Here is a 12,643-nt window from a genome sequence, read left to right on the forward strand (position 1 = left end):
TCTTGTAAAATTTATTGTATTTTTGTTATTTTGAAATCACATGTTGTAACATTCATGTCATTAATTAAAAATATTCACAATGTCATTTAAATATTCTATTGTAGGTAAACTAGCTTATACTTAGAAGACATAATGCCAATGATAACTACACGATGGAAATAACTTGCCCTCACTCAGGCGATTGGTCGAGTCATTCTACGGCGGGAATCATTCCCTCTCGGTTTACATACAAATATACAATATTTATATTACAAGTTACAAGAGCTTGTGTATTGTTTCGACATTCTCTAATATAATGGCATTCATATGGATTACTTATAAAGATTGACTCTTATTATTAATGTATAGATCGTAAAATACATCATGCTCTTTGGCTTGCACGACGATTATTATTATACTACGAAATATAATGAAATATATATATATATAAGAGATCAATTTAACTGAACTATACAACAGAGTTTATGAGTGTTATAGTGTGATATGCTAATTGATACACATCGATAAATCATACACTTAATAAAGTACATTTGAGCCAAATAGCGCAACGAGCGCGGAATAAATTAGACAAATGCAAAATTTATAACATTAGTTTGAGAGTTTTTCAGTCTAGTAACATTTGATCATTTGGCAATACTGTTCGAATTTCACATTATCTCTACAAATTAAAAATAATTATATCGTCATAGGAAGACTAATAAATTTAAGCAGTATTTGAGTAACTCTTATAGGATATTTAAACTTAATTTTGTGCTTAAAAGGAAAACACTTATAAAGTTAATTGTTTAATATTATAAACGAAATACTGTTGGAAATAATTTCAAGTGCACAAAGTATAAACGAAAAGCCCACAATTCCATGTAAGAATTGTAATATTTACGTAATCAAAAATGCTCTAAAGACCTTTTGGAAAAAAGATTAAATAAAATTGGAATATAAATTGGTATAATGGCACCTCAACATTCCACTTACGTTATAATATACCTTTAAAATAACATGTTATAAAAATTACAATTATGGAGATTCAGTAAAATTATTTAGCAATCTTACGTATTATCTCTATTCTAACATCGGTACGATTACAGTAAGTATTTGCATGATATTTTTACATTGTAGCCTTTATATAGTCGTCATTTATATACAAAAATATACATAAATGTCCGGTCGGAGCGGTTCCTTCGAGCGTCATTGGGTGGAACTTCGCGCCCTACTCTATTAATCTCGTATAAAAATAATGGCTAATTTCATAGAACACCTTGCGGTTAGGTTGAGCTCGCGGAACATCGATTGAGCAATTTACGAAAGGGCCTGTCTCACTGCTCCAGCGTGAAATATTATCGGGAAACGAATACGGAAAATATTCGATTCCCACGTCATATTACGTCTACAGTTACATCAGCAGCTGTCTCACACCTTCCGACGCACACTTCACTCGCTCCGAAACTTCAAATGTACAATCGCAGCATACGCGGGAACTCCGAAGGTAGGACAGGCCCGGTCGGTCGAGCGTCGCGGGCACCTACTGGTCGAGCTCGTCCGCGGGCGGGTGGTACGTGACGGCCAGCGTGTCGGGCGAGTGCAGCGTGATGGTGGTCTGCGAGGCGACGGTGACGGTCCGGTCGGGGCCGGGCGGCGGCCGGCACACGTATCCCAGCAGCAGCGGCACGCCCAGCGGCACGCCCGGCGCCAGCGTCACCAGCTCCAGCTGCGCGCCCGTCGCCGCGCAAGCCTCGTACTGTCAGACTTTCTGCGCGGGCCGCATCTCGTACGACTGCGGGTACGCGTTCGCGTACGGCTCGGCGCGCCGCCCGCTCGGGCCGGCCGGGGCGGATGCTGCGGGAGAATCGGTAGCTTAGAGAGAGTGTACACCGTAGAGTGTATACGAATGGCCTACGAGCGAAGACACCGACCGGGGTCCCGCGGCGCGTAGGCGAGCGGCGGCGCGTAGCCCTTGTGCGCGCGCGCGCGGCGATGGCCGGGCCGCGGCGGCCGCGCCTCCCGCGCCCCGCGCCGCGCCTCGCCCGCCGCGCCGCGCATGCGCCGCAGCGTGTTCATCGGCCGACGCAGCGTCTCCGAGAGCCGTCTGCGGGAGGAGGTTATTTTTATTATTAGACCTCATGTTCGAGCATCTCTTGAGCATTACATAAATTGTATTTCATTTTATTGTACTATATGTGATGATTACGACATATGACTGACCTCGCCGGCGGTCTCTTCGGATTGGAGGAGGGCGTGTGAACGGCGCAACATTTAACGAAAGCACCCATGCAGACGATTAGAGCGACTCCACCGAGAAGTACGGCCCACCAATGTTCGGTGACCCACGCCTGTACTGTTTGTAGAGTGGCTCGATTGAGAAGGAGATTCTTGAGCCTAACTAGTGGACCCTCGGCGTCCACGGCACGGCATTTGAGAAATACGTCACAGTATCCCTGAAAATCAAAGAGATTTATAGCTATTTTTTTTTTTATATTTTATAATTTACTGTAAATTCTATATTCCATGATAATTATATTGTACTACATAAGTTTAGATATTATAACAATTAAAATTTTACTGGAGATTTGGACTTCATAACTATGATGCTATGTAAAAAGGCACAATTTATTTTTATTTTTGTTCAGTCCCTAACCTACTACTCTTTATAAGTGACTTTATGAGTGACCCGAAAGAGTTCCTCATGTTTATGCAGTTACCTGGAAGTTATCGCACGGCGACCCGGGCCTGAGACTGATTCCGCCGGGCGGCAAACCGACTGACTGCGCAAACTCCGCTGTACTTCTACAAGAATCCGGATCGGCTCCGGTTTGACACGCCAACTGACAAAGTGCTCTTCGATCCACGACTGCCGTCACACCGTCACCGATTTTCGTAGGCGAGGACGATAGAAAGCACTCCTTCATGTTCCACGCGAGGCATATCGAGCCACTGCACTCGCCATTTATACACAGCTGTGTGCCTGGAACATTCAATAATCGTTATAACTTTTTTATTTGCACACAATTTTTGTTATTATTAAAGTACCAACGGAAGTCTTGAAGCCAATACTAGACTGACGAAATTTACAATTTAAGATTTTTTTTTCTTTTCTGTGTCGAAAATCGTTATCACAAAGACGCGTATCATGATTACCATTATTGCACTTGGTGTGGTTGGCCATGGCGCGCGGCTCGGGACACTCGGCCGAGCGGCCGGAGCAGAAGGAGGCGTGGCTGCACTCGGTGGCCTCGCGACACGTCTGGTTGTAGGCGGCCGACACGAACTGGCACGTCTGCGCCTGGCAGCACGGGCCCTGGGACGGACTGGAAGTCGCCGACCACGTAAGTATCATATTATAGTATATTGCTCGAATTAGGGGCTGAAACTCGCAGTTATCGAACGTAATTATTTACCTGCACTGAGTATTAGCTCTCCTCTTGCAACCCTTCGCCGAGTTGTTTCTCTCGATATCGCTGTTACTGAGCTGACGAGGATAGCAGCATCGATCATTACACTCGTTATCGTTGTAACCTGAAAATATTCCCACTCTTGTATTGAAATATCGACAGGCGAATGGAAGGCAGCAGTGACAGTTTAGTATATAGTGACTATACTGGACGCAGACACCAGTAATCTAATGTAATTTAATCGTCGTGCTCACCGCAGTCGCATTCCTCCCCGACTTCGACGATCTTGTTCCCGCAGAAGGCACCGGCGTTCTCCTTGAGACAGTCCCGCTTGCGGCCGTCGCGCACTGCGTCCAGAACTGCGCTGATGTTCCCGACGGAGCACGCAGAGAAACGGCTGTTGTTCGGGCGGTCGCCGGATGTGGCCGACGCGAACATTATGTAGTTCCCCTGTTGCCCGCCCGGACGACAATCCGATGGATAGTCGTGCTGTTACAAATTAAAATAATTCTTAAGGTCTTCACGATAAGAAAATATTTTGTTTTCTTATCGTGCTAAGTGTTAAAATTCTTATTTGTTCCCAACTTATATTACACTCACCAAGTTTTCTGACATAAAATATTTAGTTAATGACATAGTAAAGTAAATGGATTAGTAGTAGGAAGAGTAAATGTACTGGTGAGAGGAGATATGAAAGAGATGGACGTGAACGATCAGATGACGAATCACAGAGAAGAATGGAAAGGAAAGTCACCCTGCGCCGACCCCAAATTGTTTGGGACGACGGCAAGAAAAAAAAACTTAGACTTATGTACTTTTTTCCACAACATCCTACTTGTATAACTTGTCCAATTTACAAATTCAGAATACTTGACGTATGGAATGTCAACTAACCGGCGATCCGAAGTTGTGCCCGATCTCGTGCGCGAGCGTGAGCTGGCTGACCTTGGGCGGCACGCGGCTGTTGTAGTTGACGAAGGTGATGATGCCGGTGTTGAGCGAGCGCTTCGTGCTCTGGTACATGCCGCCCGTCGTCTCCGTGTACGTCTTGTACTTCTCGCAGATGCCGCCCGACGCGCCGCTCGCACTCGCCACCCACGCCAACCCTGGACACCAGTTCTACTCGTTACGGTCCCATAATCGATCGCTGACCCTTATTCCGTTTATTGCGGATTGATTGGAAAATTTTTCGAAGAACTTTACGGTCAGTCGTATGCCTGACACCAACCTTCCCTAAGAATGCTTTAGCTATTCGCTTGGGTATCGCGCCACCATACCGATGAATATATGTATACATACAGTTGTTTCATACGACGCCCTCGAGTTACCTTCAATATACGACTTTTAGGCATCAAAGTAGCCCACGTTACAGCTTGATTTTAGATTCAAGGTCAAACTTTTTCGACTTAACTATTGTTTCGATATCGAATGTCATTAAATATACATGGATTAATCACTCCTGTAAATTACACAAAAAATATTTTCTAACATTTGCACTAAACTTTCGTTTTAATTTCTGTGATATTTTTAACCCGCGCTCGGTTATGTTTCGACGATTGCGTTGATCATTCCTACTATTCTACACATTACACTAGATGATATAATCACCATTTCACAACGAGAGAACAACGCCAGCGGGTCGATATTGTCTTAACAGATAGATCACCGTTCTATCTCTAATGACAATCGAATACTAATTGGCTCATCCCGGTAACAATTGTTTACACGAGGATAATGTTGTCGTGGCACAATTACATTATCTTATGTAAACCTATTGTAAAGAAAAGACGGCGGTACTTTAGTCAGCTATTCAATTATAATAGCGTGTTTACACATAGCTAAAGCTTTACTGGCGTGGATCACTCAAAATTAGATAAAATAATCAGTTCCAATGATAAAATTATGATTATGATATTCATTAGCAACCTGTAAATTTCCCAGTTCTGGGCTAAGGTCTCCTATCCCTTTGAGGAGAAGGTTTGGAGCATATTCCACCACGCTGCTCCAATGCGGGTTGGTGGAATACACATGTGGCTGAATTTCGTTGAAATTAGACACATGCAGGATTCCTCACGATGTTTTCCTTCACCGCCGAGCACGAGATGAATTATAAACACAATAAAATTAAGCACATGAAAATTCAGCGGTGCCTGCCTGGGTTTGAACCCGAAATCATCGGTTAAGATGCACGCTTTCTAACCACTGGGCCATCTCAGCTCTGGGATTATGATATATGTATTTAAATATATATTATAATATTATAAAATATAGATCCAATTTATCTGTACATTCACATACAGCGTTACTAAAGCCTAAAGTACCTAGTTAGCCTGGGTTAGTTTCACATTTTTTTTTCATATTTACCTCTGAAATGAGTGGTCTAAATTACAATGTATAAAAATGACTATAATACCAATTTCTTATTATTAAAATTAGTGAAATAAACGTACCTAATGTGCCCCCAGTGAAATCTCTGTACGTGAAGACGTACGCCAGGCAGAAGTCTTCGTGGTTCCCGAGCGAGTGCAGGTTCAAGAAGTTAGACACGTCGATGTTCTCCAAACAGAATTGGTTCGTTTCGCTCGCGAACGGGTGAGTGTTGCAGGAAGAATCGTCATCGATCTAAAATACATTTTTTAAATTAAATATTATATATATATATAACTGCACTTCTAAACTAGAGACCCTCTTTTGACTCGTATGCCGGTAAACGATACCTGCTTGTGAGTTTGCGTGGCGGATATACTATGTGGGTTTGTGTACCTGCCCGTCTCAGTAAGTACCACCCACTCACCAGATATCCTACCGCTAAACAACATTACTCAGTATTGTTGTGTTCCGGTTTGAAGGGAGAGTGAGCCGGTGTAACTACAGGCACAAGGGACATGACATCTTAGTTCCCAAGGTTGGTGGCGCCTTGGCGATGTAAGAAATGGTTAATATTTCATACAGCACTATTGTCAATGGGCGGTAGTGACCACTTACCATCAGGTGGCCCATATGCTCGTCCGCTAAACTATGCCATAAAAAAAAAAAAAACTATATATGCACGTCGTTTATAAATATTGTTATAATAAAAAGAAAGTGTAATTATTTTAATAAAAAAACTCTGTATTGCTTTCTTTTTATTTTTTATGTTCATTTAATATTAATAACAATTTCAGACGTACAATGACGCCTGCATTTTATTTTGGGATTTTAAATATTCATAGTTTTGAAACGAGAGATGTACTCGTATGTAGATTATTATATTTAGTATTACTTGAGTAAATAAAATGTAAAAAAAATAATACAAGATTAACAATCACAACGTAAAACTTAAACTAAAATATCAACAAGACATATCTGTGTCTGACTAGATCAGAAACACTGCATTCGTCTAGACGAATTTCAGATAACAAAATAATATATGAAATTGTCGAGTTGTTAGTTTTATATTGTTGAATAAATAGTTGCGCTTCGTAGTTTCATCTGCTTTATATTTAGACTTGACAATCGTGAATTACTTGTTTTTCTACTATTCCATAAAATACAAATAATTTAATATAATTAAGTAAAATTATACCAAAAAGAAAGAACTAGATCACCCATATATAGCAGTCTTAATAAGGTCAGGGCACATTAAACAAAAGTTATTTACATTCCACCAGACAGAGACATACCTTTATCCTTTGAACCTCAAACTGTATATTGCGGTGTTCCTTACGCCCGTCAAACTTGGTATCTCTGTATATGTAGTTAACTGCGGTCACGTGATGTGATATCAGGGACAGGATCTCTTCCCTCGTCTTCATATCGACTTCGCTCTTCTTGTTCGGATCTCGGTGCTGCAACACATACCTCACGTATAATAATATTGAATGATTAATATTTATAATAAATGTAATTAAGTATGTCTAATTTCAATGAAAATTGCCTGTTTGAATTTTAAATTGAATTTATATAGCATCGCCACGTTTGATTATAGTCTGTTAGATATAACTTCTTATATACAACCACAAAAGGTCAAAAACGGATAAACAACATTTGACTTCGAATTGAAGCGATATTAGAAATAAAGGAAAGTTTATTTATGACACGGCACAATTGAATAACAGTATAAACAACCTTAAAACAAAAATGAATTGAATATAAACTACTTAATTTTAAAAAAAGGGAACCACAACAATAGTGAAAAGAAGAACTAAAAAAAATGACAGCAAATAGCTTCCAAGTTGGGTTCCAAAACCCAACGCTTATTTCCATTATTGGCTTGACCAATAATGAAAATAAGCTTGAATAATCTAACATATTCATTATGGTTTTGCGAAAAAAATACCTTTTTTAACTTCGGCAACTATTATCGGCACATTGACAGATAATTAAAGTAGATAAGGATATAAGTAGTTTAGTGGAATAGTGTTGGATTATAAAAGAAAGACATATTAGTCAAGAACTGTTAGTAGTGTAGCTACAGTATAGCAGAGCTATTAGAAAATCGCGTAGCACGTGCCCAGGGCTCCCATTTTGAGGGAACCCCAAAGAAAAAACACTTCCTCTGACACGTTGACTGCTATGAATATTTTTTGTGCCATCAATCAGATTCCTAAGAATTAAGTAAACTTTTTTAGATGATTTATTAAAAATTAAAAATAGAATATTTTTGTTAAATATTTTAGTAAATATCTAGCAAATGGGCCCCAAATTCATGTGTGCCCAAGGGCCCCAGAATAGCTTGAGATGGCTTTGTGTAAGGTTAATATATTTTTAATCCTTTTTCGATTGAGTGTGATTAGCTCTAGGCGGTTGTCTTATGGTCTATGAATGACGCTGCTCTAAATATAAGTAATTAAATACAATAGCAGTGTAGTTTCGTTTAAAGTAAAGAATCTATTTTATTGCTTTCAAACCCCGTGCTTATATAACACGTATAAATCAGTAATATTATTTTGCTTTAATTGTCTATGCGAAGCCAATTGGATAATCACGGGCATAGCGTATTGATTATGCTTGTAATTACTAGGTATATACCAAGCGCAGATACATATAATTAGTTTGGTGAGTACTGATCTCATATTGTGAGCACAAAAACGCTGTTAGAAAATTTGTAAGCTAAAGTTGATAATAAATATAACGATTTTATCGATAATAGCACAGTTTTAAAAAATAAATAATTAAACACATTAAATAAAACAACCTACTGAGTTTTCTTCGCCGCTTCATCTCAGATTTGAGTTGTAAGCTTCCGAGCTGGTAGCAAAATATTAATAGTCAATAAGCAAATATAATGTTCCAATAGTATACTATCAGTAATCAAAAGGTTCCAAAAATCCAAACACGGAACTGAATCTACAGACTAACAGATAATATTTTATCAACAGAATTTCGAAATTATCGTAATCGTGTTAGCGACAAATTTCATAATAAATTATATGAAATTTTGTGCACCGGTCCATTTTTCGTACTGTTACACCGTTATATAATGAACTCAGCTCCAAGTTAGCTGCAATAAGTATCTACGAGTTAGCCACTTACATCCGGGAAGCCCTCTCTGACGTGTCGCCATATCAGCGGGTCGGTCTGTATGTACAAGGAGCACATGTTGCGTATCTTCTCGTCGGGGGCCGCACGCCGAGCACGCGTGTGCTCACCGGAATTGGCGGCTCGCGAATATTTGTTATGGTGGAGGAAATCCCAGTGTCTAAAATTAACCAAAATATAACATTTTGTTTATTTTTTGTATAGGCTTGTGTTGGTAGAGCATTATCTTCTAGAATTATACATTCAATATGTTTTATTTAGATTAAAAGGGCAATAAATACTATTATATTTATATTAGTGTCGGTTGACACTGACAACTATATTGTTATCGTAGATGTACATGAAAGGAATAAGTGCAAAAACCATGTCTCTCCGTATACGACATCAAAGCGAATATATTCGCAGTCAGTAGATAGTTTTTTTATAAAGCTCGTTATACATACCTCGACGAATCGTCCCTGAGGCTGTTTGGATGAGGAGGATTTGGTGCGGACGAGTGATGAGTGTGTGTAGGGGTGACAGAGACTGGAGGTTCGTCGTCTACTCCGGAGTTTTGTATGCGCTCCATCCATTGCACCACTTCGTCTGTCACGCCGCATCCGCCGACATGACCTGAGGAGCAGAATATATATATATATATATATATATATAGTCATTATACCTTTATATAGTCTGAGAGTATAGGAATCAGATATGTTCATATAAATTATATTAATCATGACAATTGAGATAGTATTCGAGGTTTAGTTATCGAAGCGATTTATTTTCAAAATGTTGCCATTCTGCATGTGCCAACTTTATCTGAAGGTACTTTGTTAAACTACTATTCCGTCTAGACGGCATGAGCATCTCAGACACATACAGTATACCAGTAGATAAACTTATAAAATCGTTTGTCCTGGCTGACTATTATCAACGCATAGCCAAAACTACTGATTGTAGAAAGCTGAAGTTTAGAAAATGGGTTTATTTTATAAAGTAAGCGAGCGCTACGACAGATTCTTTACAAAATTCTTAAAATAAGGAGGGGTAGTGATTATTCTTTATTAATGTTTTATATATTTAAATTCTTTTATATTTTTTCTACCAACAAAACTGGCATGAAACTCAGTAGTTATTCTTTTTCATCAATCATATACGCCTAGTAATCATATATATAATAAAAATGACATATATAATAATCATTTTCATATTCTTAACTATGTTAAACAGGCTTTATTAAGGTAGACAATACTTCGTTTGAAACGAAGACAGCACGCAAAATGACTAATATAATAATAAATAAAAGGAAACTCTTGTTTTGACGTCCTCATTCGTATAAGATATGAAATATATGCGAACTCGGATTCCCGTAACAAAATCAATACCTATACATTCGTATTTCGAGGCAATCGATCTGGCAGGTTGTAATATCTCGAGTAATGCAAGGGAATGTTTTAAATTATTCATGACAAAATCCAAGTTTGCGGTTCGAGTTAGCGCGACGTGAAAATAAAATAAAAACGAAGCGTCCGCCAGCCGTCGCGACGGTATCGCCCATGGGCTATGAATGGAGACGCATTTGAATCATTTTCTTATACAAGCACATTGGAGTTTCATAAACTTTTCATTGTTTCGATTTCAATTTTGCACGATGCGAATGTAACAATGCATTGTTTTAATAGCCCTCTTTTATGAAACAAATTACAACAGCTAGTACTACACAGATTAAATATATACGAATTGAAACAGATATATTTACTTGGTGGTAGGCCTTTGAGCTAGCCCATCTGCAATCACTTGCCCACCAAACGGCAATACTTAGAATTATAGTGTTCCGGTTTGAAGGGTGAGTAAGCCAGTGTAGTGTACAAAATAAGCACAAACGATATATCATCACAATCCTCAAAGTTTGTTGCGCATTGACGATATCAGGTTTGGTAAATATTCGTACAGTGCAAATGTACTATGAGTATTAATGATCACTTAGTATCATATGGCAAATGTGCCAAACTTTAGAACTTATTTTTAAAAAAAGGTAGAATTAAAAAAACGTATAATTTTCCCATCAAGTGATTACGAAGCAAATTATAAAGATAGAACGGTATATTTATAGTCTAGTTTCCTGTTGTGATTAACGAGTCATCTAATAAGGAACACTTCGTTTGAACGCAGCCGGAAGTCTAGCTCGAATGAACTTAACATAAATCAACCTATCGATAATGTGTGTCTTTACTCAGATTACGTGTTTTAGCGCTTGAGGTTAAGGAATAGGTTGTGTTATTTGATTTATACTAATATGAATACTTTAATTTGAACCCAGCCAAGCTCATAAATTAACTCGACTTTACGGTGTATTGTCCAATATTTTAATAATAAAACCCCTAACAAGTTAGCCTATTCGGATAACAACACTGATTATTAATTATATTATTAGGGAAACCGTACAAAAAGCTTCTATATATAATTATATTGAAGAAATATTGCTCAAAGTTTACATTATCTAATTAGATTTTAATACACTAATTTGATTTAGCGCACAAAGACGTGTATTATAGGATACGTACTCTAAAGCTACACTGAATTATTGAATTCAATTCATTAAAACTGCTACTCACTTCGAGCAAAGGCACTCGGGTACACTAAGGTTTTGTTTTGAGAGATAGCATACGCGTTATTACATTAAAAGCGTGCAGAGGTCAAATTGAATGAAAGCTATGTGGGAGGAAGACAGATAAATAATCTCGAATGTTGTAAAGCCGTGTACGAGTTAATAGGTTATGGCAATTAAATGCCCCAATTAGGCTCATACGTAACTGATACTCGAATAACAAATGATTAATGAATTACAAATATAATAAATTAAATATTACACGAAGAAAAATATTTTAAAAAAAATTATATCACTGTGCATTGATCTTTGATATAGATTACTATGTTTTTATTGAAAATTAGCTGAACCTACGGCTTTACCCGCGCGAAATTTATAAAACACAAACTACCAACACGTTTTACCTTAAGGGTAGAGTACACCCTACAAGGAACATGTCTCAACCTGCAATATTTCAAGGTTGTATGAGTTATAGCTTCTGAGATTTCGTGATACATCAGTGAGCGGTATTTCGCTTTTATATTCCTATTTAGATAATTATTTTATGTGAACATGGAATAATACCCAATAATAATAGTATTGTTATTCTCTCCACTTATTATTTACATTTTATTACTATAATAATCTAATCGATACACTTTAAATACTTGAACAATATATATAAAAGTTTCTTTAAAGAATTATTAAAACGTAGAAAACTTCGAGTCAATTTAACCCATTTTTAAAAGATCGTTATTACTACTTGATTACGTAAAATTCATTTTTAAATAGTAATAGATTGGTTCTGTGATCGTGCAATGCGAAATATATTTAAGAGAGCGTACGAACAGCAAACAAAAGCAAGCGCCTATGGCCATGGCCGATGTAAATGAGGGAAGTTGAACAGAGTTCTGTCGAGGCCCGTTCGCAAATACTAAACATGTGCGCTACCAACTTTTTGACGGGCGAACAAACAGAACCCGCGGGGAAACTAGTCTAAATGTAACCTCATTACAATTGTTTAAAAACACATATCGATTAATCAGAAATTGTTTTTACGAAGCTAAATTAAACAATAACTGAGCATGTGGCCATCAGAAGCTTCAATCATATCTCTAAAAAAATAATATTTATTGCAAAAAGACATATATGTCAGGTATCTATATGT

General features: G+C 38.1%; 1 protein-coding gene across 1 annotated transcript in view; it reads right to left on the reverse strand.

Moving 5' to 3' along the window:
• LOC125065471 (disintegrin and metalloproteinase domain-containing protein 10) overlaps positions 1 to 12,643 on the reverse strand; it is a 57,776-nt gene continuing 45,133 nt past the window's right edge. Inside the window, exons 5-16 of the mRNA XM_047673063.1 lie at positions 9,350 to 9,518; positions 8,901 to 9,066; positions 7,049 to 7,213; positions 5,837 to 6,008; positions 4,281 to 4,492; positions 3,641 to 3,875; positions 3,393 to 3,510; positions 3,133 to 3,302; positions 2,697 to 2,959; positions 2,200 to 2,432; positions 1,911 to 2,083; positions 1 to 1,833 (exon numbers count right to left, since the gene is read on the reverse strand). Coding sequence (XP_047529019.1) covers positions 1,739 to 1,833; positions 1,911 to 2,083; positions 2,200 to 2,432; positions 2,697 to 2,959; positions 3,133 to 3,302; positions 3,393 to 3,510; positions 3,641 to 3,875; positions 4,281 to 4,492; positions 5,837 to 6,008; positions 7,049 to 7,213; positions 8,901 to 9,066; positions 9,350 to 9,518 — 2,171 coding nt within the window. The 3' untranslated portion in view covers positions 1 to 1,738. The remainder of the gene's footprint in view (positions 1,834 to 1,910; positions 2,084 to 2,199; positions 2,433 to 2,696; positions 2,960 to 3,132; positions 3,303 to 3,392; positions 3,511 to 3,640; positions 3,876 to 4,280; positions 4,493 to 5,836; positions 6,009 to 7,048; positions 7,214 to 8,900; positions 9,067 to 9,349; positions 9,519 to 12,643) is intronic.

This window comes from Vanessa atalanta, chromosome 7 (assembly GCF_905147765.1).
Source record: "Vanessa atalanta chromosome 7, ilVanAtal1.2, whole genome shotgun sequence".
NCBI lineage: Eukaryota > Metazoa > Arthropoda > Insecta > Lepidoptera > Nymphalidae > Vanessa > Vanessa atalanta.